At 43.7% G+C, this 25,489-nt stretch overlaps 1 protein-coding gene across 8 annotated transcripts in view; it reads left to right on the forward strand.

Annotated features, from left to right (window-relative positions):
- The window catches only part of B3GLCT (beta 3-glucosyltransferase), a 115,165-nt gene that overhangs the window by 9,877 nt on the left and 79,799 nt on the right, over positions 1 to 25,489 (forward strand). For all 8 annotated transcript variants that reach the window (XM_036831874.1, XM_036831875.1, XM_036831873.1 and 5 more), the window contains exons 2-4: positions 4,050 to 4,099; positions 10,089 to 10,128; positions 23,670 to 23,779. In XM_036831874.1, the coding sequence (XP_036687769.1) occupies positions 4,050 to 4,099; positions 10,089 to 10,128; positions 23,670 to 23,779 (200 nt within the window). The remainder of the gene's footprint in view (positions 1 to 4,049; positions 4,100 to 10,088; positions 10,129 to 23,669; positions 23,780 to 25,489) is intronic.

Here is a 25,489-nt window from a genome sequence, read left to right on the forward strand (position 1 = left end):
CAGCAGGGCTACCGCCAGCACCTCCTGAGCCTTTAGTCTGTGCTGAGCCCTCGCTGGACACTTTCCGCCTCGTCTCACTTCATCCCCGCAGCTCTCTTCTGAGGGGGTCATTGAACGTCTTACTGCTTTCGGTTTTTGGTGTTTAATTTGGTTTCTCTGATAAATGTTACCGGGAGAGCTTGGGAGGGTAAGTCCGGCACAGGAACGAAACAGTTAGGCGTTAGGAGGCGCAGTCGCCTTCCTGCCTGGGCTGGTCCTGCTGCCTCCCTCCCTCCCTCCCAGGAACAGAAGACAGTAGGTTAGTGTTGCTTAAATCACTGCAATTAATTCCTCTCCCGTTTTCTCGCACTCGAGGGCTAGGCTGGCCTATAAATCTTAGGCCCAGGTTAGCTGTACAATTTGATTTATCTCTCGGGATAGGTGTGCTAATGCACATTAGCTGGCTTGAATCATTTAAAGTTATCGCGAGAAAGGTCTTATTTCTCTTGCCTGCCCTGATTTGCACTTTAAATATAGTTCCCTGTAGCAACTCACAGGAATTCATGTTGAAAATAGAAAAGGGAAAATTACTTTTAAACAGCAGTTTGGCATAGAAGAGCATGATTTACTTTGGATTATTTCTCCAACTGCGCATTAAGGCCAAGCTTTCAAGAATATTTTTTTCCCCCACTGAACCTGGAAATTATGAAGCCAGACAGCAAACACTGAGCCTCAGGGGGCCCCCCCGGCCCCCACCCGCCCCCCCCCCTGCTATGTGAGATACCTACTCTGTGCTCTTGTTAGGGTTGTTGAAGGTGACAGGTCGTTTCTTACCTCACTTGCTAATTTTTCTCACTTTCCTCCTCTATCAGCACCATTTCTCCTTCATTTCCACGAACTGCAAAAGCTGGCATTTTGTTGGTAGGAATTCTGTAAATGATTCATTATTTTAAATTTGGATTTGTTAATGGTGTAGCATATTCTGTGCCTTCAAACTGCATTTGGTTCCTTGATGATTTGTTTTATTTAGATTATGGAAATGCAAAGATAAAACCAGCTAGTATTTTTTTGTAATATTCATCTAATGGGGATTATCTTGCCATATTATGATTTGCTCTTATGCCTGAAAGTAACGGCATTTCTTATGTTATCGCTTTAAATATTGTGTAATTTATTTCTATCGTGGGAAAAAGGAGTTCTTAGTTTCACAGCAGAGTGATAGGGAGAAATATGTTTTGTTTCCTTTTTTTTAGAAGGATATTTTACCATTAGGCCGATGTATTTTTGGGGAGAACTAAAATCTAGTTTACCCTTCCCTCAGTGCAGCCTTGTCTGAATAAAATTATGGTGTCTTTATTCCATAGAGACAGGGAGGATTTGTGGAATTCACTTGACTTACGGGGAACATCTTTCCTCTCTGTAATTCCTACTTTAAACTGTAACACTGTCAACTAATATTAGTTGCTTATTTATGAAAGGTGATGTGTTAGTAGTATTTAGAACCAACACCAACTAGACAGTTTTTCTTCAGTACAGAGTCTGTGTTCTGAAGGGCAGGGGCTTTTGTGTTGACATATTCTTCTTTATCACATAGCTACCTGGTCTGGCAAAAAAGTGAGGTAAGACTAACCCTGGTTATTAGCTGAGGGGTCACTAAACTTGTTAAATTGGGAAGGTTATTTTTCTTGATAAAAGAGGAAATTCTGGGGGCTTCCCTCGTGGCTCAGTGGTTGAGAGTCTGCCTGCCAATGCAGGGGACACAGGTTTGAGCCCTGGTCTGGGAAGATCCCACATGCCGCGGAGCAACTAGGCCAGTGAGCCACAACTACTGAGCCTGCGCGTCTGGAGCCTGTGCTCCGCAACAAGAGAGGCCGCGACAGTGAGAGGCCCGCGCACCGCGATGAAGAGTGGCCCCCGCTCGCCGCAACTGGAGAAAGCCCTCGCACAGAAACAAAGACCCGACACAGCCAAAAATAATTAAAAAAAAAAAAAAAAGCTGATGCAGCCACAGATAAAATAAAAATAAAAATAAATTTAAAAAAAAAAAAAAAAAGAGGAAATTCTTACCCAGAGAGCTTTGACTGTCCATGTTTGGAATAAGGCATCGAAGGGTTTGGGGAAGATGGATTTTTGAGTCTCAGGTCCTGCATTAGATTGACCTCAGTTTTTATATCCCGCAAGTTGCTACAGTGTTCTGTTTTCTGGAATTCTGTGATGCTGGGTGGTGTTGATGTGTTGCAACCTCCCTGTATGATGTTTATTAATAATTCTATTTTTGAGATCTTCTTGAGGGTTTTAAATGTGCATGCTAGTTTAGAGATAAACAAAACCAAAATATTAAATACCCAGAAGCAGAATTTAAATGGTGTTTGAGGTTAAATCTCTCCTCTCTTCTTAGAACTTAATGAATGATTTGGGCTCTGCATTTGCCTTGGCGTGTGTGTGTGCGTGTGTGCGTAAAAAGTGAGAAAGCAGATCATACCCTAGTGAACATAAATTAAATGGGGGCACTAAGCTCCTTTGTTCTGCTGGGTTGGCAATGTTCGTTGTAAGGAGGAGACGGCCCTTAAGTGACGGATTGGGAAGACTTGCATTCATTCGTTCAGTCACTCATGTGGATAAATATTTATTGACCTTCTGTGTGCTGGCTGTGTTCTAGATTTGGGGGCAAACAGTACATAAAACCACATTCCTAAAGAAAAACACCCCATATTCCTGCCTTCATGGAGCTTACATTAAACTAATATATAAGACAAGCAGTAAACAAATAAGTATATATTACGTCAGTGGTGGTAAGTGCTCTGGAGGAGAATAAAGCAGAGGGAAGGGCGGGGGCAGTGGTGGGCTTTACTCACGGGAGCCACATACAACACCTGTTGGCATCTCAGTTCCCCCAGAGAGGTTCATTTGGATTTCACCCTGCCTTCTGAAATGTCATCCTGGAAGTGGGAATGATTAAACCACGTTAGTCGTTTGCTTCTTAGCGTGAATACGTGTTAGATTATTTCCTTTGAGCAAATGTTGGTTGAGAGAGAATTTGAGGTAGCGGATGTCTGGGGATAGATAGGGTGGGAGGGGTCAGAGGTTCGGGATGGGTGGCGTTGTCTCCTGCTTCTGAGTGGGACCTCCTGCTGCCCAGGGACCACCCCCCAACCCCCATGGTCCTGGCACTGCATTACTGCTCCTTGGCATTGCCTGGCCAGCCCTTCAGTACCTTCTTGCTCCGTGGCATGGCTCGTTTTTTTTCCTGGGAATGCTAATTGGAGAAAGCAAACTCTACGAAATGCTTTCCTCTTAGCTTTTCAGGAGAAGTGCACTGTAAAATTAAGGCATTATTCTTTGTCTGGTTAACCTTCCTGACTGTTTGGTTTATCATTTTGCTTTCTATTTTCCACATGTTACTGTCAGGTTACTATTATTATTATTTTTAATGTGGAGCCTGGATGCGTCTCTAGGGATATCCTTGTCTGTTTACGCGCTCCGACTCACAACATTAAATCATTCTAAACGGGGAATGATGCTAATTCCTCTCGCTCCCCTGGCCCCGTGGCTTCAGCAGGGTTCTGGTAACTCTCCCCTGTGTGCAGCGCGCTGCTGACCCAAAACCGCCGAGGCGGAAAGCTTGCCCCAGATTTAGCTCTGCGGCCCGCCAGGCTCTGGCAGGGGTGTGAGAGTAGAAATGTGTACTTCTTCCTGCTCGATTCTCAGCAATTCCCCTTTGCTTCAGGAGGCACCAGAATCCAGGTTTCTAAGAAGTCGTATTCCGTATGCATCTATCTTGTGGTTTATAGCTACAGACACGAATGGTATACTCAGATCCTAACTCCTTTGATGTAGTATTTCCTTAGCTGGTAACCTAAGCATGTTGCCTTCACACCGATGGATAATCTTAAGTCTGGAGAAAGGCGGCCTGTGGTACCAGTTTGTAGCAATTGCAGGTGCTTTTAAAAATGAGCAAAATTGATCATGTTAAAGTATGATTTTTTTCCCCATTTCAAGTAAAACTGTTGAATATGAGAATGAATCCGTATTGCTGATTTTAATGTAAAAATGTTTCTCTTTTTTTCCAGCTTTTGCTTTGGTTTCTAAAGATGTGAAGAAGGAAGTCAAACAGTCTAAGGTACTAATTGTAAAGTCAAATCTATTCCTCCTATCTGAGATTTGTCTGTATTTTCTTTAATAGGAGCTGTAATGATTTCATCTTTCAATGAATTAATGAAATGTTGGTTAACATAGATTTTTGAACCCACAGCAGCAACTTACAGATAGGCTTGCTTGGAAAAAAAAAAATCCTTTATAGTTAAGGCAGATCCACTTGGTTTTAAATTTCATTTTAAGAAAAAAGGTGCTTGGTTATGAAGCTAGACATTTTAGAAGTCTTGCTTGGATACCGTAGTTTTCTCCAGTCTTACTGCGTCTTAACCTTGGCCTTAATTTTCCCAGCCTGTGAAAGGATTATGCTGTGTCAGGGTCACAAGAGCCTGAGTGTCCCTCACTTTGAAGGTGGCACCGTCTGAGAGGGCATCCTGGGGACTGGTCAAGAGACCCCAAAGGTGACTGCCAGGCTCCTTGCACAGTCAGAACCCGAAACCAAGACGTGGGGAACCCATGGAGAGGGGATAGCACTTTTCCAAATCTCAGAGCTGCTCCTTTTCCATCATTGGTCGCATTCAAGAACTGCATCTAAATTTTACCATTTGGGGTTGCGTTAGATCAGTTTAGCATATGAGAAAGAGAATATTTTAAAAATATGAGTTGTTTTTGTCACATTAATTAAGGCTCAGTTGACTATTTTTTTACCTCACAATTTAGTATAAAAGCATTTTAAATAGAATGTTTCTTTTACCAACAGAGTATGATTGTTCTAACTATACCATGGGATCCCTAAATGCAAATAATAATTCCTTACGGTTTTAAGATTCATTGTGATTAATAAAGCATTTTCAGACATTTCATTTAATTTGATTTTCTCAGTGATCATGTTATTGCTAAGCAAAGCAGACATTCCCATGGAGAGCAGAGAAAATTTACCCTTGGAGAAGTTAAGTGATTTGATCAAGGTCACATGGCTATTAAAAGGTGAAGTCAGAATCCAAATTTTCAGACTCCTTGAATTTTTCACACTGCAATTTTGTATTACATTGTCACGTGCATTGTCACGTGTGTGTTTGGCAATAATGAGGCTCGTTTATAATGAATTTAAGGGTTATTAATAGGGAATTAAAATTTTGTGTAATAAATTTAGAAATTATAGCCCATTCTTTCAAATGGAGGTTTTTGCTAATCTTTTCAAAAGAGGAAATATATATATATTTGGCCTTAAATGCATATATAAATAGAGATAGAGATAAGGTGAGTCCTATATCTTAGTGTCATCTTTCATGCAAAAGTATTAAAGCCCTTGACAAAAGGCCGTTAACCCCATCTGTGCTTAGGCTGCAGAGCTGAAAAGCCATTAATCCCATGAGGAGCGGCAGTGATAAAATGTCTACTGTAGGGGCTTCCCTGGTGGCGCAGTGGTTGAGAATCTGCCTGCCAATGCAGGGGACACGGGTTCGAGCCCTGGTCTGGGAGGATCCCACATGCCGTGGAGCAACTGGGCCCGTGAGCCACAACTACTGAGCCTGCGCGTCTGGAGCCTGTGCTCCGCAACAAGAGAGGGCGCGATAGTGAGAGGCCCGCGCACCGCAATGAAGAGTGGCCCCCGCTTGCCGCAACTAGAGAAAGCCCTCGCACAGAAACGAAGACCCAACACAGCCAAAAATAAAAATAATAAATAAATAATAAATAAAAAATTTTAAAAAAATTAAAAAAAAAATGTCTACTGTAGCCCATACCCAAGGCTGGGAGATGGAGGAGAATCAGTTTGTCCAAGGTCATCTGTCGATGAACCTGAGATAGGCGTTAAGGCTGTTACCAATAACCGCGTTAATCCGGGATTATCATTAGTCTGTCACTCTTAGCAGAACCGATCGGGATCTGACACCGCTGCCCAGAAGGCCGCCTTCCGTCCTGCTCACCGCACTGCTCGCTTTGGTCGAGGGCTCTGGTTCCCTAGAACTAGGCCAGCCCTGCTCAGGGCTGGGGTCCTTCCCCAGACTGCTCAGATTCGCTGGTTGGCAGCTGGCGGCTTCCTACCAGAATCCCGAGGCTGCGGGTGCCCTGTCATCCTGCCCGGGGCTTGACCTCTGGCCCAGGCTCCCGTCCTGGGCTCCTGGCCCCTGGCTCTGTCAGATTCTCACCCACCCCAGCTTTCCGCGGAGCCTGCCCTCGCAGGTTCGGGCTCAGGCTGCTACCTCAGCCAAGCCACCAAACTGTCTCCCAGTTGCAGTTTTGCCCGGCCTTACATTCTGTGCTGGCTTGTGATCCTGGACCCTGTGGGACGTAGGCTTAGAGCCGGGCTCTGGAGCCAGACTGCTGTGGTTCACGGCCCTTCTACAACCCTGAACCCCTGCGGGACTCACCAGACCTCACTGTGTCCATCCTCCTCGTCTGTAAGACGGGGTAACGGGACTGCCCTCAAAAAGCGGTTTTGAAGATGAAGTGGGTGTGTGTCCACCACCTAGAGCAGTGCCATTCCCTGTTTACATGCTGACCTGCTGTAACAGCAAGGAATGTCTTATGCAGCCTTTCAACAGGTACCCACACAGATTAAAGTAACAGAGGAACCACAGACCTTACTGCTTTTATCAGTTAAATTTCTTTTATGGCGGTTGTTGACTTCATATGAAGCGGATGATGAGGATGATAAAAAAGAGTAGGAGTTAATAATTATTGAGCATTTGCTTTGGGCAGACATTACGTCATCTGACGAAACCCTCACAACAACCCTGGCAAGTAGGTCTTGTAATTGGGATTCCTATTTCACTGAAACCGAGCCCTGAACTAGTGCATGGTAGAGGCAGAATTAGAGCACGGGCCCAGCTTACAGCTGAGTGTAATGATGACCACATCTGAATCAGATGAATGATTCATTCATGAAATGATTCACTTCATTCATCAAATGAATGATTCATTCATTTTATTCGAGATCTAGGGGGTGGTGATTGTTTGCAACCGTGTAGAAGATGCCAGTTTACGTCTCTTCTTAAAAGATTTCATAACAAATTCTTTGAGGTTGTTTTATTTTCTTTTAATGAAGGATTTATAAACTAAGCATCGCATATATGGATTGCAAGTGTTGAAATCTATTGTGCCTTAAAAATAAAACCTGCACGGAAGGGTGACTTGGATTTGTCTTTTCCTGGCTAGGGTAGGAGCTGTCTGTGGGTTAGATGCCCTGGTAGCAAATGTCGTTCCTGTCTGAGTAGCAATTCCGTTGACTTAGAAAACTTTGACAGTGAGCACATTTTGATGGATATTGATGTCAGTGTCAGAAACATGCGGCAGCAGAGATAATAAAACAAACCATGTGTTTCTTCTTAGGAAGAACTAAGCCTTTTCACGAGGGAAGCTGGAGACAGAATTTTAAATGTTCTGTCAATTCGTTCATTTAGTCTAATTTTCTTTCTCAAAGGGGAAATTACTGAAGACCATTCTGGTTCCGTTTCAGTTCACCTAATTCAAGTATTTCTTGGATATTTTATTTTTACAGTTTACAAATTGAGCCATTTGAAATGGCTAATCATGTCCTAGCTATTGTGTCAGGCAGTCAGAGCTGCAGGGCTTAATAACAAATAGAAAGCTGTGGAATTTTGGTTGATTTTCTTTGGTTTTACCAAGGCATCTGGTAGAAAGTCCAATTCCTGTTCCAGCTTGTTTAGTCTGGAATCACTGAGTTCAGGATATTTCTTGTGTTCTACTTCTGGATAAAGGTGACTTTTGTTGTAGGTATTACTCTTAGTGTACTCTCAAAATATATTTCCATCTAATGACACATATTTTCTGAAGAACGCCTCTGGAGGAGGACCGGACATGTGTTATCAGTGGGTGTAAGGAAGGAATGCTGGAAAGGAGAGAGAGACCTGGATTTTAATCCTGGCTCTGTGGCTGGAATGGCTGTTGGATGTTGGGCAAATCCTGTATCTTTCTGAGCCTCCCTTACTTGCAAAGGGGGAGTGTTGGATTGGATCATCTCCTGTGCTATTTTTAAAAAATTGTGGTAAAATACACATAACATAAAATTTACCATTTTAACCATTTTTAAGTGTACAGTTCAGTAGTGTTAAGTATATTCATACTGTTGCACAAGGAGTCTCCAGAACTCTTTTCATCCTGCAAAACTGAACCTCTGCACCCAGTAAGCCACAATTCTCCATCCCCCTCCCCCAGCCCCCCACCACCCTGCTTTCCATCTCTGTGAATTCAGTGGTCCTAGGTACCTCATGTAAGTGGAGTCATACAGTCTCTGTCTTTTTATAACCGTCCTATTTCACTTAGCATACCGTGCTCGAGGTTCATCCATATCGTAGCAGGTGTCAGAATTCCCTTCCTTTCTAAGGCCGTTGTATGGAGGGACTACATTTTCTTCATCCATTCCAGTGCTATTTTTAAATCTAAAATCTCCAATTTTCCATTATCCTCATCTGGCAGCCAAAGCCGTGGCCTGGCAAGGAGAAGGCAGCCTGGCCCAAGGGGAAGCCGAGGGTTCCCTCCCCGAGCGCAGGCCATGGTCCTGGCCAGAGGGGCAGTGAGTCCACACGCGCTAACCTAGGACGATAGCCTGGCTCTGCTTCAGCACATGTAGGGAAGTGGCTTGAGCTTTCCAGTCTTCTTTAGTGGCTCTTCTGAAAAGAGCTTTATCAGGATTAGGTAAAGTGTCACTTGATCCCGAGGTACAGCGAATCAGTACGTAACTCTGAGGTTCTTCTCGACTCGGTGGTATTTCTGTTCTTGAGACAAAGATAATTTCAGAATACGCTACCAGAGGTGGCTGCTCCCCTGTGTCCCTCTCCCTCTCCTCCATCGGCTGTCACGGTCCCTCCTGCATCCTGAGAGGACACATCTCTGTGGCAGCGTCTTGGCTTTTAAGCTGTTCCAGTTTTGTTGATAAAGGCTCACAACTGCATTTCTTGTTGCAGTCTGTGAAGAAAATGGAGGGGTATTTGCCACCGTCCATTTGTCATAATTATAGCATGTGGCAGTTGCAAATGGAAAGGAGCAGTTAGAAAATTCCTTCTGCCAGAGAAGACAATGAAAGTGGCAGATTTAGCTGCTGGCACTCTGTGCTTTGTCAGAGAAGCCTTTGAAGAGCTCCTCCCCTGATTTACCCATGATCAGGATCAGGTACTTCTGTGCTCATGTGCCCACGTCCAGATTTCTGCGTCTGCAGCTCTGCAGCTCTGAGACGTCCCTTCTGTGCTCATGAAATCTCATGAGCCCGAGGCTGACCCCCTCCACGGTCCTACTCAGGCCCTCAGGGCTGCTTCTCAGGTAGGAGAGAACACAGTGGTGTCATTCTTTTTTCTGTTTTTTTTAGATACACCACGCAAGCACAATATTTATTTATTTATTTTCTGGCTGCGCTGAATCTTCGTTGTGGCGCCTGGGGCTCTCTAGTTGTGGCGCACGGGCTCAGTAGTTGAGGTGTGCAGGCTTAGTTGCCCCGCGGCATGTGGGATCTTAGTTCCCCGACCAGGGATCGAACGCACGTCCCCTGCATTGGAAGGAGGATTCTTAACCACTGGACCACCAGGGAAGTCCTGGTGGTGTCATTCTTGAGGGCAGTACATCTGAGCCCCCAAAATGTTAAATATGATAATTAGTAGAGCTCATTTACCCGAGGAACACACAACTAGAATCGGTACTATCTCTGATATGTTTGTAACGCTTAGCATTTACAGGTTTTTAAAATTAAGCCTCCCAAGAGCATCATGAACCATCTTACTCTGGAAGAGCGAGCCTCACCTCAATTCAGTGACTTGCTCAGGATCACATAAGAGAGGAACGGCCCCATAGGAATCTTCTGCTGTGATGCAGAAGTATTGATACATTGTTGCTGCTTTCCCCACCCCCTTAATTTTGGTCTCTTTCTTTAGGGAAGCATTTCCAAGCTCTCATTTTCAATGTCTACCCCCAAATGTTAATATGTACCATACATATTTATTTGATGTATTGCTAGTTTTGTTATGTGACGAGATTTATCTTTTTCTCTTTTATTTAAAATACAGAATTTGGAGAAAAGTGGTATATCAGAGAAAAATGACATAGGTGAGTAATGATTTCTTTTTTAACTTAAGAGTATGTATCCAGCTGTATTTCTTGTAAATTATATTTCAGTGAAGTGAATTTTCCTTTCTGATTTTATTTATGGGATAAATATTGTTGTCCAAACAGTCCGTCTTTGGCTCAGCCTGGTGTTTACCCTCATGAAGACACAGGGAGAACACTTTTCAGATTGACATATTGGAAGTAACAGCTAATATGTTGGATTTAATTCCCTCGGCCACAGTTTACTGACTTGCCAATAAGGACAGATTCCCATGCCAGGGGGGCCACTGTGAGGGTGCAGAGGCGAACGAGACAGAGGCTGTTCTTCGGGTTGCACACTTCGCGGGATGAAGGGTCAGCCGTGGCCTTCGCTCACGTGCCCTCCGCTTGGAGCCGGTCGCCACTGCTGACCTTCAGGCAGCACGCCCGTCCCCTTCAGGTCAGCTTGGCAGCCGCGTCTTCTGTTGAACCGTGGGGCGAGGCCGCTCCTGGCTGCCTTGCAGACACACCGTACCCGCCTCACAGCCCATCAGCACCCGTGTCCGCACTCCCTTTTACACACATCTCTCTCCCCCCATATATTGTGAGCATCTTCAGGGGTGTGACCATGAGTTCCGATTCGGATTCCGTGGGCAGCGGGCCCCAGGGTGTTGATGGCAGGGCAGGGCCGCGCCTCTGTGTGTTGGGTCTCTTCCCAGAGGGTGTGAACTTGATCATTGTCAGTCATCCCAGGGTGGGCCGTGGAGACCTGGGAGGTGGGCCTTTGGACGGGGGAAAGGGACGCTTTCCTTCCTAGGCCCTCCTTGCCTGGGCCTGGGTTCTGAGGCGTCTAGAAGGCAGGAGAGGCACCCCCCTCCGGGTGGCAGGGTAGGATGGCCTGTGCTGGGCCCGGTGTGCGGGGACCACATGGGGTGGGCTGGGGTCTTCGGATCTGAGAGCAGCCGTGTTTAAGGAGCCACAGGGGTTCATTGCTCTGCCTTCCCTGCATTACAACACCCTGTGTGGCCGAGCCACTCCTCACGGGAGGAGACTTAAAATCCTCAGAGATTTTACCTCTGCGACCAACCCTTGTGCGTTTGGGCATTTGGCTATGTGTTTATTTTGTGGGAGCTGGTGGGCCTCTTCGTAGTAAGTGGTTCTTAAATGAACAATGGCCCTGGTCTGGAATGTGGTCTTGAACGTACCTGGGGAGCTGCCTGAGCAAATGAATCTACAGTCTCCAAGTTGCAAATGGCAGATCCAGTGATACTGAACTTGGTATCAGTTCATCTGAAAAACGACTCAGGGAGCTTACTTGCTCCAGTCTTAACGTCAGTCTACAGGACCGGGGTGGCGATGGGGCTACTAAAGCAGCCATCCCAGCAGAATCAGTGCCTGGATCCTGGTCTCACAGTGCTCAGGGCTGGGTGACCGACTCCAAGCGTGGGGCAGTCTTTTTTCCTCTTTTGACTCATTGCCTAATCAATACATTCACTGGTGACCATTGTTCTCACCAAGTATGACATCACTTGAGTGGCTCTTCCTGTGTGTGAGTGTGTGTGTGTGTGTGTGTGTCCATCCCCCAACCTGAAGTCCCAGGCACCTGTTATGCAGCTTTTGTCAGAAGACCATCACATTGATTTCTCATTGGAAAAACACCAGCGTGAGATAATTTTTGACCGGGAGAGATTAGTACTTAGTGGAATGGTTGGTGCGTGGTATATACTCAGAAACGGGAGAATTAGAGAACCTTTGATTGCTTTTTCTTTTTTTGAATTTTTGAATTGTATTTTATTTATTTTTTTGTACAGCAGGTTCTTATTAGTTATCCATTTTATACATATTAGTGTATATATGTCAATCCCAATCTACCAATTCATCCCACCCCCCCCCCCACTGCTTTCCCCCCTTGGTGTCCATACGTTTCTTCTCTACATCTGTGTCTCAATTTCTGCCCTGAAAACTGGTTTATCTGTACCATTTTTCTAGGTTCCACATATATGCGTTAATATACGATATTTGTTTTTCTCTTTCTGACTTACTTCACTCTGTGTGACAGTCTCTAGATCCATCCACATCTCTACAAATGACTCAATTTCATTCCTTTTTATGGCTGAGTAATATTCCATTGTATATATGTACCACATCTTCTTTATCCATTCATCTGTCGATGGGCATTTAGGTTGCTTCCATGGCCTGGCTATTGTAAATAGTGCTGCAGTGAACATTGGGGTGCATGTGTCTTTTTGAATTACGGTTTTCTCTGGGTATATGCCCAGTAGTGGGATTGCTGGGTTATATGGTACTTCTATTTTTAGTTTTCTAAGGAACTTCCCTACTGTTCTCCATAGTGGCTGTATCAATTTATATTCCCACCAACAGTGCAAGAGGGTTCCCTTTTCTCCACACCCTCTCCAGCATTTGTTGTTCGTAGATTTTCTGATGATGCCCATTCTAACTGGTGTGAGGTGATACCTCATTGTAGTTTTGATCTGCATTTCTCTAATGGTTAGTGATGTTGAGCAGCTTTTCATGTGCTTCTTGGCCATCTGTATGTCTTCTTTGGAGAAATGTCTATTTAAGTCTTCTGCCCATTTTTGGATTGGGTTATTAGTTTTTTTTAATATTGAGCTGCATGAGCTGTTTATATATTTTGGAGATTAATCCCTTGCCCGTTGGTTCGTTTGCAAATATTTTCTTCCATTCTGAGGGTTGTCTTTTCGTCTTGTTTGTAGTTTCCTTTGCTGTGCAAAAGCTTTGAAGTTTCATTAGGTCCCATTTGTTTATTTTTGTTTTTATTTCCATTACTCTAGGAGGTGGATCAAAAAAGATCTTGCTATGATTTATGTCAAAGAGTGTCTTCCTATGTTTTCCTCTAAGAGTTTTATAGTATCCGGTCTTACATTTAGGTCTCTAATCCATTTGGAGTTTATTTTTGTGTATGGTGTTAGGGAGTGTTCTAATTTCATTCTTTGACATGTAGCTGTCCAGTTTCCCCAGCATCACTTATTGAAGAGACTGTCTTTTCTCCATTGTATATCCTTGCCTCTTTTGTCATAGATTAGTTGAGCATAGGTGCGTGGGTTTATCTCTGGGCTTTCTATCCTGTGCCATTGATCTATATTTCTGTTTTTGTGCCAGTACCATACTGTCTTGATTACTGTAGCTTTGTAGTATAGTCTGAAGTCAGGGAGTCTAATTCCTCCACCTCCGTTTTTTTCCCTCAAGATTGCTTTGGCTCTTCAGGGTCTTTTGTGTCTCCATACAAATTTTAAGATTTTTTTTTCTAGTTCTGTAAAAAATGCCATTGGTAATTTGATAGGGATTGCATTGAACCTGGAGATTGCATTGGGTAGTATAGTCATTTTCACAATATTGATTCTTCCAATCCAAGAACATGGTATATCTCTCCGTCTGTTTGTATCATCTCTAATTTCTTTCATCAGTGTCTTATAGTTTTCTGAGTACAGGTCTTTTGTCTCCCTAGGTAGGTTTAGTCCTAGGTATTTTATTCTTTTTGTTGCAGTGGTAAATGGGAGCATTTCCTTAATTTCTCTTTCAGATTTTTCATCATTAGTGTATAGGAATGCAGGAGATTTCTGTGCATTAATGTTGTATCCTGCAACTTTACCAAATTCATTGATTAGCTCTAGTGGTTTTCTGGTGGCATCTTTAGAATTCTTTATGTATAGTATCATGTCATCTGCAAACACTGACAACTTTACTTCTTCTTTTCCGATTTGTATTCCTTTTATTTCCTTTTCTTCTCTGGTTGCCATGGCTAGGACTTCCATAACTGTGTTGAATAATAGTGATGAGAGTGGACATCCTTGTCTTTTTCCTGATCTTAGAGGAAATGCTTTCAGTTTTTCACCATTGAGAATGATGTTTGCTGTGGGTTTGTCATATATGGCCTGTATTATGTTGAGGTAGGTTCCCTCTATGCGCACCCTCTGGAGAGTTTTTATCATAAATGTGTGTTGAATTTTGTCAAAAGCTTTCTCTGCATCTATTGAGATGATCGTATGGTTTTTCTTCTTTAATTTGTTAATATGGTGTATCACATTGATTGATTTGCGTATATTGAAGAATCCTTGCATCCCTGGGATAAATCCCACTTGATCATGGTGTATGATCCCTTTAATGTGTTGTTGGATTCGGTTTGCTAGTATTTTGTTGAGGATTTTTGTATCTATATTCATCAGTGATATTGGTCTGTAATTTTCTTTTTTTGTAGTATCTTTGTCTGGTTTTGGTATCAGGGTGATGGTGGCCTCATAAAATGAGTTTCGGAGTGTTCCTTCCTCTGCAATTTTTTGGAAGAGTTTGAGAAGGATGGGTGTTAGCTCTTCTCTAAATGTTTGATAGAATTCACCTGTGAAGCCATCTGGTCCTGGACTTTTGTTTGTTGGAAGATTTTTAATCATAGTTTCAATTTCATTCCTTGTGATTGGTCTGTTCATATTTTCTGTTTCTTCCTGGTTCAGTCTTGGAAGCTTATACCTTTCTAAGAATTTGTCCATTTCTTCCAGGTTGTCCATTTTATTGGCATAGAGTTGCTTGTAGTAGTCTCTTAGGATGCTTTGTATTTCTGCAGTGTCCGTTGTAACTTCTCCTTTTTCATTTCTAATTTTATTGATTTGTGTTCTCTCCCTCTTTTTCTTGATGAGTCTGGTTAATGGTTTATCAATTTTGTTTATCTTCTCAAAGAACCAGCTTTTAGTTATTGATCTTTGCTATTGTTTTCTTTGTTTCTGTTTCATTTATTTCTGCTCTGATCTTTATGTTCTTTCCTTCTACTAACTTTGGGTTTTGTTTGTTCTTCTTTCTCTAGTTTCTCTAGGTGTAAGGTTAGATTGTTTATTTGAGATGTTTCTTGTTTCTTGAGGTAGGATTGTATTGCTATAAACTTCCCTCTTAGAACTGCTTTTGCTGCATCCTGTAGGTTTTGGATCATCGTGTTTTCATTGTCATTTGTCTCTAGGTATGTTTTGATTTCCTCTTTGATTTCTTCAGTGATCTCTTGGTTTTTTAGTAACGTATTGTTGAGCCCCCATGTGTTTGTCTTTTTTACATTTTTTTCCCTGTAATTGATTTCTGATCTCATAGCGTTGTGGTCAGAAAAGATGCTTGATATGATTTCAATTTTCTTAAATTTACTGAGGCTTGATTTGTGACCCAAGATATGATCTATCCTAGAGAATGTTCCGTGCGCCCTGAGAAGAAGGTGTTAATCTGCTGTTTTTGGGTGGAATGTCCTATAAATATCAATTAAATCTATCTGGTGTGTTGTGTCATTTAAAGCTTGTGTTTCCTTATTAATTTTCTGTTTGGATGATCTGTCCACTGGTGTAAGTGAGGTGTTAAAGTCGCCCACTATTATTGTGTTACTGTCGATTTCCTCTTTTATAGCTGTTAGCAGTTGCCTTATGTATTGAGGTGCTCCTATGTTGGGTGCATATATATTTATAATTGTTCCATCTTCTTCTTGGATTGATCCCTTGATCATTATGTAGTGTCCTTCCTTGTCTCTTGTAACATTCTTTACTTTAAAGTCTATTTTATCTGATATGAGTATTGCTACTCCAGCTTTTTTTTGATTTCCATTTGCATGGAATATCTTTTTCCATCCCCTCACTTTCCGTCTGTATGTGTCCCTAGGTCTGAAATGGGTCTCTTGTAGACAGCATATAGATGGATCTTGTTTTTGTATCCTTTCAGTGAGCCTGTATCTTTTGGTTGGAGCATTTAATCCATTCACGTCTAAGGTAGTTATCGATATGTATGTTCCTATTACCATTTTCTTAATTGTTTTGGGTTTGTTTTTGTAGGTCCTTTTCTTCTCTTGTGTTTCCCACTTAGAGAAGTTCCTTTAGCATTTGTTGTAGAGCTGGTTTGGTGGTGCTGAATTCTCTTAGCTTTTGCTCGTCTGTAAAGCTTTTGATTTCTCCATCGAATCTGAATGAGATCCTTGCTGGGTAGAGTTGGGTAGAGTAATCTTGGTTGTCGGTTCTTCCCTTTCATCACCTTAAGTATATCATGCCACTCCCTTCTGGCTTGTAGAGTTTCTGCTGAGAAATCAGCTGTTAACCTTATGGGAGTTCCCTTGTATGTTATTTGTTGTTTTTCCCTTGCTGCTTTCAATAATTTTTCTTTGTCTTTAATTTTTGCCAATTTGATTACTATGTGTCTCGGTGTGTTTCTACTTGGGTTTATCCTGCCTGGGACTCTCTTCACTTCCTGGACTTGGGTGGCTATTTCCTTTCCCATGTTAGGGAAGTTTTCGACTATAATCTCTTTAAATATTTTCTTGGGTCCTTTCTCTCTCTCTTCTCCTTCTGGGACCCCTATAATGCGAATGTTGTTGCGTTTAATGTTGTCCTAGAGGTCTCTTAGGCTGTCTTCATTTCTTTTAATTCTTTTTTCTTTATTCTGCTCCGCAGCAGTGAATTCCACCATTTTGTCTTCCAGGTCACTTACCTGTTCTTCTGCCTCAATTATTCTGCTGTTGATTCCTTCTAGTGTATTTTTCATTTCAGTTATTGTATTGTTCATCTCTGTTTGTTCATTCTTTAATTCTTCTAGGTCTTTGTTAAACATTTCTTGCATCTTCTCGATCTTTGCCTCCATTCTTTTCCTGAGGTCCTGGATCATCTTCACTATCATTATTCTGAATTCTTTTTCTGGAATGTTGCCTGTCTCCACTTCATTTAGTTGTTTTTCTGGGGTTTTATCTTGTTCCTTCATCTGGTACATAGCCCTCTGCCTTTTCATCTTGTCTATCTTTCTGTGAATGTGGTTTTTGTTCCACAGGCTGCAGGATTGTAGCTCTTCTTGCTTCTGCTGTCTGTCCTCTGGTGGATGAGGCTATCTAAGAGGCTTGTGCAAGTTTTCTGATGGGAGGGACTGGTGGTGGGTAGAGCTGACTGTTGCTCTGGTGGGCACAGCTCAGTAAAACTTTATCCGCTTGTCTGCTGATGGGTGGGGCTGGGTTTCCTCCCTGTTGGTTGTTTGGCCTGAGGCGACCCAACACTGGAACCCAGCCAGGCTCTTTGGTGGGGCTAATGGTGGACTCTGGGAGGGCTCACGCCAAGGAGTGCCTCCCAGAACTTCTGCTGCCAGTGTCCTTGTCCTCACAGTGAGACACAGCCACGCCACACCTCGGCAGGAGACCCTCCAGCACTAGCAGTATGTCTGATTCAGTCTCCTATGGGGTCACTGCTCCTTCTCATGAGTCCCGATGCGCACACTACTTTGTGTGTGCCCTCCAAGAGTGGAGTCTCTGTTTCCCCCAGTCCTGTCGAAATCCTGCAATCAAATTCCGCCAGCCTTCAAAGTCTGATTCTGTAGGAATTCCTCTTCCCATTGCCGGACCCCCAGGTTGGGAAGCCTGACGTGGGGCTCAGAACCTTCACTCCAGTGGGTGGACTTCTGTGGTGTAAGTGTTCTCCAGTTTGTGAGTCACCCACCCAGCAGTTACGGGATTTGATTTTATTGTGATTGTGCCCCTCCTACCATCTCATTGTGGCTTCTCCTTTGTCTTTGGATGTGGGGTATCTTTTTTGGTGAGTTCCAGTGTAATCCTGTCGATGATTGTTCAGCAGTTAGTTGTGATTCCAGTGCTCTCACAAGAAGGAGTGAGAGCACGTCCTTCTACTCTGCCATCTTGAACCAACGACTGGTGGCGCGGTGGTTAAGAATCTGCCTGCCAATGCAGGGCACATGGGTTCGAGCCCTGGCCCCAGAAGATCCCACATGCCGTGGAGCAACTAAGCCTGTGCGCCACAACTACTGAGCCCATGTGCCGCAACTACTGAAGCCTGTGTGCCCAGAGCCTGCGCTGCACAACAAAAGCCACCACAATGAGAAGCCCGCGCACAGCAATGAAGAGAAGCCCCTGCTTGCTGCAACCAGAGATAGCCTATGCACAGAAACGAAGACCCAACACAGCCAAAAATAAATAATTAATAAAAAAGAAAAAAAGAAAAAGAAAAGGATAGCTTTATTGCTTTGCCAGCAAAGGGAGACACACCGGGCTTCTGCCTCAAAGAACTGTGTGTCCCCACCTTTGATTGCTTTCCCCTTCACAGAAGAGTTAATCCTCCTACAGGGCTCCCTCTGTAGACATCTCCGGTCCTGTTTCCTGGAAGTTCTACAGCTACCGTAGGCTTTAGCACCGAGTGGGTCCTCGCTGTATCCTTGACTATCTTCCCTTCTCGCCCGTCACACTCATCATTATTGTCAGGCACTTAGTGCGTGACCCATTTATCACGCATTCCTGGAGGAGAAACAATGACAATCTGTCTTGAGTTGTGACAGTGTTTGCTAAAGGCAAATTGAAGTGGGTTTAGGGAAGTATCAGCAAAGGGATGGGGAAATAGCGGAATCGTCTAATTTGGTTCCACTGACCGGGCAGTGAGAGCTTAAGAGTCAGGTGGTTGAACGGCATGAGCAGAGAAGACAACCCGGATATCTAGACTCGGCCAGAATGCGATGCAGTCCAGGAGGGCTTAGGATGTATGTCAGGAAATATTTCTTGGTGCCGATATAAAGAACAGCAGGAATTTAAGAACCAAACTGTACTATGCTGGTTCTTTTCTGGAATGGGGGTAGGGCTGAATGTGATCGTCGTTCATTGTGTCAGGGTTGTAGGACCTGGGTACACCTTTCCGCTTTTGCCTCATACAGGTAACTCCAGCACGTGCATTCCATTCCTTACCTCACCGTACAGCCTCCCCTAACTGTAATACTTTCAGGGCCCAACACTCCGTTTGCTGTCCCAAACCTTCACTGCTCTCTCTGTTGGAAAAGTCGTCCCTGGGTGTCCCCAGGACTTGGTGTCCTCATCACATCCTCTGGGGAGGCCCTGCTCTCTGGGGTCCCGGAGCGCTCTGGGGCCCTTCCCCAGTTTGAAAGCTGTTCATCTATAGACCCGGCCTCTTTGCGTGGCATGTAAATCCTTCCTGACCTGATCTGGCTAACGTAGCCTTCCTCTCTAACTTGATCACTGACTGTTCCCTTCATCCTTTTCTCAGAAATGCCCAATAAACTCCCTGGTCACCTCTCAGGGCTGCTCCCAAGATAAGGTAGACTGTGGGCTCTGTGATAACTCTCTTCTTTCTGCCACTGACCTGCTACCTTCTGTGCCTGAGTCTGTAGGAAACTGTGTTTTATTTTTTTTTACTTTTTAAATGTTTATTTCATTTTTATTTTTTTATTTTAATTTTTAATTTTAATATTTTTTTGGCCGCACTGTGCGCATGTGGGATCTTAGTTCCCCGACTAGGGATTGAACCCGTGCCCCCTGCAGTGGAAGTGCGGAGTCTTAACCACTGGACCACCAGGGAAGTCCCACTGCTGCGTTTTAGAGGAAACTCAGGAAACACCCCTCCCCAGAAGCTCTCCCTGCACTGGCTCTCCTCCTCTGTGCCCCCAGGGTCCCCGCTTGGCTCTGCAGTGACACCCACGGCCTTGTGCTGTGATGGCATCTTCTGAGCTAGACTCCCGTGCTGGGGTCACGCTTACTCCTTTGTGTATCCTGGATCCTCGTGCTTAGGAGAGGCTTGGAGATGTTTGCTGAATGAGTGCACACAGCATGCGAGATCCAAGCATGTGATAAAGGAAGGGGATGATCTCTCAGGAGCAGAGGAAACAGCACAGGACCCAGATAGGAAAAGGGGAAGAATTCATGTTTTTTCTTCTCCCCAAGCCTCGTCCCCACACCAAAGAGCTGCTTCTGTGCCAACAGTGGGAACTTTGCTGACCTGGTAGAGGAGGTGGTAGGAGTTGATTCCTGCAGGGTTAACCTTTTGACAGATGGAGCTGCTCTTTTTTTTTTTTTTTAACTTAAAAAAAATTATTTATTTATTTATTTAATTTATTTTTTGGCTGCGTTGGGTCTTCATGGCTGCGTGCGGGCTTTCTCTAGTTGTGGCGAGGCGGGGCTACTCTTCGCTGCGGTGCACGGGCTCTAGGTGCACAGGCTTCAGTAGTTGTGGCACACAGGCTCAGTAGTTGTGGCTCGCGGGCTCAGTAGTTGCGGCGCACGGGCTTAGTTGCTCCGCGGCATGTGGGATCTTCCCGGACCAGGGCTCAAACCTGTGTCCCCTGCATTGGCAGGAGGATTCTTAACCACTGCGCCACCAGGGAAGTCGGAGCTGCTCTTTTAAAAAAATTTATTATGAATTATTTTGAACATACAGGAAGCTACAAAGAGTAACATTGTGTGTCTACCACTCAGATTAAGAAATAAAATATTCCTAACACAGCTGTAGCATTTAAACCATTATCTTGATTTGGTGTTCATCATTCTCCTGTGGTCTTTTATGCTTTCCCATCATATTTGATATGTATACATGCATATATATGGTACATATCCATTTTTTATATATTTGTGTTTATATTTTTGTAAACCATTGATTTATACTCTGTGGTTATTCCCTCGTGCCTTGCGTTTTCAGCGTTCTGTCTGTAGGGTTCATCTCCAGTGTCCATCTGGCTTGATCCATGCAGTGTCAGTTGATCTTTATTGCTGTGTAGTAGTCCAATTTGTGTATCCTGTTAGTGGGTATCTGGTTTGCTTCCAATTTTTTCTTTTTACGCAGTGCTGCTGTGAGCACTCTTGTTACATACCCTTGTACACGCATTGAGAGTTTGTCAAGGATGACTAATAAGGGTGGAGTTTCTGGGTCATTGCACATGTGCATCTTCATCTTTATTAAATTTTGCAAAAATTATTCTCTGAGGCTTAATGACTCCAGTCTTAAAAAAATAAATCTTTTTCATTTTGGTAAGTCAGTTACGTTAATGTTTCAGATGTAGTGGATCGAAGGTTACATTTCAGTTGAAGTAGAAGATACCCGTTTGAGCCTTATCCGTGTGTCTGATTTATAGAGCCAAGAAGCTGATTTAAAACAGAGATTAGGGGCTTCCCTGGTGGCGCAGTGGTTGAGAATCTGCCTGCCAATGCAGGGGACACGGGTTCGAGCCCTGGTCTGGGAAGATCCCACATGCCACGGAGCAACTGGGCCCGTGAGCCACAACTACTGAGCCTGCGCGTTTGGAGGCTGTGCTCCGCAACAAGAGAGGCCGCGACGGTGAGAGGCCCGCGCACCGCGATGAAGAGTGGTCCCCACTTGCCGCAACTAGAGAAAGCCCTCGCACAGAAACGAAGACCCAACACAGCCATAAATAAATAAATAAATAAATAAAAGAACGTGAATTTCTTTAAAAAAAAAAAAAAGATTAGTATGTGGAAGGTTCATATTTATATAAAGTCCTACAAAGAAAGAATGAGGTCATATTCAGCAGGTCATTCAGCATTTCCTTTTAAATTTTTTGTTGAGTTTTAACCAGAGAGCATTTTGGATTATTTTTAGGATCTGGACTGCTCACTGTGGAGCTATTTGTTGTATGAATATTTGAGTGAATAAACAAATGGAACTATAGAACTGAACATGAGAATGATAAAATATAATGGAATAAATTAAAACCAAGTTAGCATCCCTGAGTCGAGGGGTTAAAGTGAAAAGCTCCTGGTGGGGGGAGGGTCCTCACATTCATTTACTGTCAGCCTGCTGGATGCTACAGTTTTGAAATTTTAATTTTTTAAAAAAATTTTATTTTATATTGGAGTATAGTTGATTAACGGTGTTGTGTTAGTTTCAGGTGTACAGCAAAGTGACTTAGTTATATGTATACATATGTCTATTCTTTTTCAAATTCTTTTCCCGTTTACAGAGAAAATTCTTTTCTCTGTTTCCCAACAGAGTTCCCTGTGCCGTACAGTACTCCTTGTTGGGTATCCATTTTAAATATAGCAGCATGTACATGTCAACCCCAAACTCCTAGTCTATCCCTCCCCCCGACCCTCCCCCCCGGTAACCAGGGGTTCATTCTCTAAGTCTGCATCTATTTCCGTTTTGTAAATAAGTTCAGTTGTATTTTTTTTTATTAGATTCCACATATAAGTGATATCATATATTTGTCTTTCTCTGTCTGACTTGCTTCACTTAGGATGATCATCTCCAGGTCCATCCATGTTGCTTGGAGGCTAAAAGTTTATGTGACATCTGCCTTCGGCCAACACCCCTGTCTGGTGGCAGGGTCCTGACACAACGGCAGTTTCTTTTCTTTATCACGAGCTCAGAACCTGGGCAGGCCTGATGTGCTTCCCTGGTGCGGGGCCTGAGCAGCCCCCTCTGCGGCGAGACCTCTGTGGTCTCCCCTGGTCTGGACCCTGTCAGGACACCGGCTGCCCCGAAGCCAGTCTTAGCTGGCGGCAAATACGGCCAGTGTTGCTGACAGGCTTTTATGCAGCCCTTCCTGCCACAGCCCTGCTGTGTGGAATCGTGGCTGTTTTCCTGGAGATAACACTGCATCCTGGCCAGGTGCCTTGTGAGGTCATTGCTGAGTGTCACCTTGAAGGGCTGTCCACCCTCCAGAAGATGCTTGAGGTAGAGTGTTAGCTTGCTAGGGCTGCTGAAACAAAGTGCCACAAACCGTGTGGCTTCAACGGAAGTTTGTCTCCCGGTTCTGGAGGCTGGGGTGGTTTCCCCTGAGGCCCCCTTCCTTGGCTTGCAGGTGGCCGTCCTCTCCCTGTGTCTTTTTTTTTTTTTTTAAGATAGTAACATGATAGGTAGCATGATCTTTTTTTTTTTTAAATTATTATTTATTTATTTATTTATGGCTGTGTTGGGTCTTCGTTTCTGTGCGAGGGCTCTCTCCAGTTGCAGCAAGCGGGGGCCACTCTTCATCGCGGTGCGCGGGCCTCTCACTATCGCGGCCTCTCTTGTTGCGGAGCACAGGCTCCAGACGCGCAGGCTCAGTAGTTGTGGCTCACGGGCTTAGTCGCTCCGCGGCATGCGGGATCCTCCCAGACCAGGGCTCGAACCCGTGTCCCCTGCATTAGCAGACAGATTCTCAACCACTGCGCCACCAGGGAAGCCCCTCCCTGTGTCTTCACAGCATCTTCCCTCTGTGTGTCTCTTGCCCAGATTTCCTCTTTTTATAAAGATGCCAAGTATTGTCTATCGGATTAGGACCTATACTAATAACCTCGCTTTAACTTGATCACCTCTGTAAAGACCCAATTCCAAATAAGGTCACATTGTGAGGTACTGGGGGTGAGGACTTCAACACATGAAGTTTGGGGGACACAATGCAGCCCCTAACAGGTAGACACACTGTAGGATTATGTGTGAATTGTTAGAAGGCTTCTTGCAAACATTGGATTTTCAGTGACTAGGGAAGTGAGTGTTCTTTCCCACATTAACATTTGCTTACTTTCTGACAGATGCAGGAGCAAACACAGTTTGCTACCACAGACTTGGTCTAGTACAGCGAGCTTATTTACTTGCTAACTTCTAGGAAGGAAGTTGCAGAGATCAGTTTAAAAAGGGAGATTTTGTTATTAGAATTACATATAAATTGATTTTTTTCCCTAAGAGTTTATTGCCTGAAGGCTTGCCTTGTGGTTGTTTTTTTTTTTTTGACTTGTTTTCAAGTTTATTTCAGTTGTTGTTAAAAAAATACCTGAAAGCTTTTTGTTATTGTTGTTCTAGATTTAAAAGGAATTGCATTTGTCATCCAGAGTCAAAGTAATTCTTTTCATGCAAAGAAAGCAGAACAGTTAAAACAAAGCATCTTAAAGCAAGCTGCAGATCTTACACAGGTATGTGGAGATGACTTGGAGTGTCAGATAATTACTTATTTCTGGATTCATGTATGTTTTCCAAAGCTCTTGGTCCATAGATGATCAATTTTCTTGAGATAAAATACCTCTTTTTCATTTTGCTGGCTTAATATGGACTATACTGTTTAAAATGCTCTAGTTAATTTCTAATGCTCAAAGCATTGTATTCTAAATTATTATATATATATTTTAAGAGAATTATATAAATGTATAGGACTATCATGGTTTCATCATAAAGTATGATAGAAAAAAGTGGAAGAAATAACTTTTTAAAGGCAGAGCTTAAAATAGCAAAGATAATTAATGTTCAAAATTTTGGTAACAAGTTCTAAGGCAATTCTTATGTTGAAATAACACTTTCATTAACCTTAGTGCGGTGCTTCTTCTGTGAGTTTCTTAATCCGTTTTTTAATTGGATCTTATTAATTGAACTTTTGATTTGATTTATAATGTAATATCCAAGAAGGATTATGGAGAGAAGGATTGACACGTCCAGGTACACTTTAATGACGTTTAAAATAGGCGTGAACCGAGTTTAAATCTGTTCTGAATGATGCTGGAGGTTTGGGGCAAAGGAAGATCTACCTTCTTGTGCTGCCATATAGGAGCTTTCTTCTTTAGCCAAGCAAAGAAATCCCTCCCAGCCCGCTCCACTATATGGCTGTGGCCTTCAAGACAGAAGTGCTGTCTGGAGGTAAAAGCCATCAGGAGCTCTCTGACAAGAGACGTGTGTGTTTGACAGACAGCTTCTTTCTGTTGGTGGGAGCTGGGAAATAAAGGGTTGGAAATATCAGTGGAAAAATGAACAGCTGTAATGGTATCCAAGGTTAAGGCACTGCTGACAGAAAGGCTTACTGTGCTTAATCTTTAAATGCTTTACGTATGAAATTCATCCCCCCTCCCCACGTCCCCGCAAGGACAGACCCTTGGCTCCTCTACTTGGAGCATCATACCTTCTCAAGGGAGAGGAAAGTGTTGCAGCCTCTAGACAGGTGGTTGGTTTTTTTTTGTTTTTTTTTTTTTTTTTTTTTGGGTACTTGGGGATAGGAGCAGCTTGATGAGTTTAAAGTTCCCCTTTGTCTGGAAACCCAACTTTGGAGATTTTCTTCTACTAAACCTTTTCAGATTCCATCAGAGAGGAAGTCCTGCAGCAACCCTGACAGGCTGGGATTCCTCCGTGGGCTCTGGTAGAGGCCTCTGCTGGGGTCGGGGAGCAGGGGCCCACATAGTCCCTCAGTGGGGTCCAGGTGAGCATCCATGGAATTTAGCTCAGTTGGGCCTTGGCTGTTACCCAAAACTGTGAATCAGTGATGATGTCAGGACAGAGTTATGTATCGTTTGAATTCATATATGAATTAAGGGCACATATATCTCTGTACCTTGTTCCCAGAAATACCTTCCCTTTTGTAGAGGCAGATTCATGTGTGTTTTATTTATTTATTTTTAAAATAAATTTATTTATTTGTTGGTTGCGTTGGGTCTTTGTTGCTGTGCGCAGGCTTTCTCTAGTTGTGGCGAGCAGGGGCTACTCTTCGTTGCGGTGCGTGGGCTTCTCATTGCGGTGGCTTCTCTTGTTGCGGCGCACAGGCTCCAGGTGCATGGGCTTCAGTAGTTGTGGCACAAGGGCTCAGTAGTTGTGGCTCATGGGCTCTAGAGCGCAGGCTCAGTAGTTGTGGTGCATGGGCTTAG

This window comes from Balaenoptera musculus, chromosome 18, assembly GCF_009873245.2.
Source record: "Balaenoptera musculus isolate JJ_BM4_2016_0621 chromosome 18, mBalMus1.pri.v3, whole genome shotgun sequence".
NCBI classification, from domain to species: Eukaryota; Metazoa; Chordata; class Mammalia; order Artiodactyla; family Balaenopteridae; genus Balaenoptera; species Balaenoptera musculus.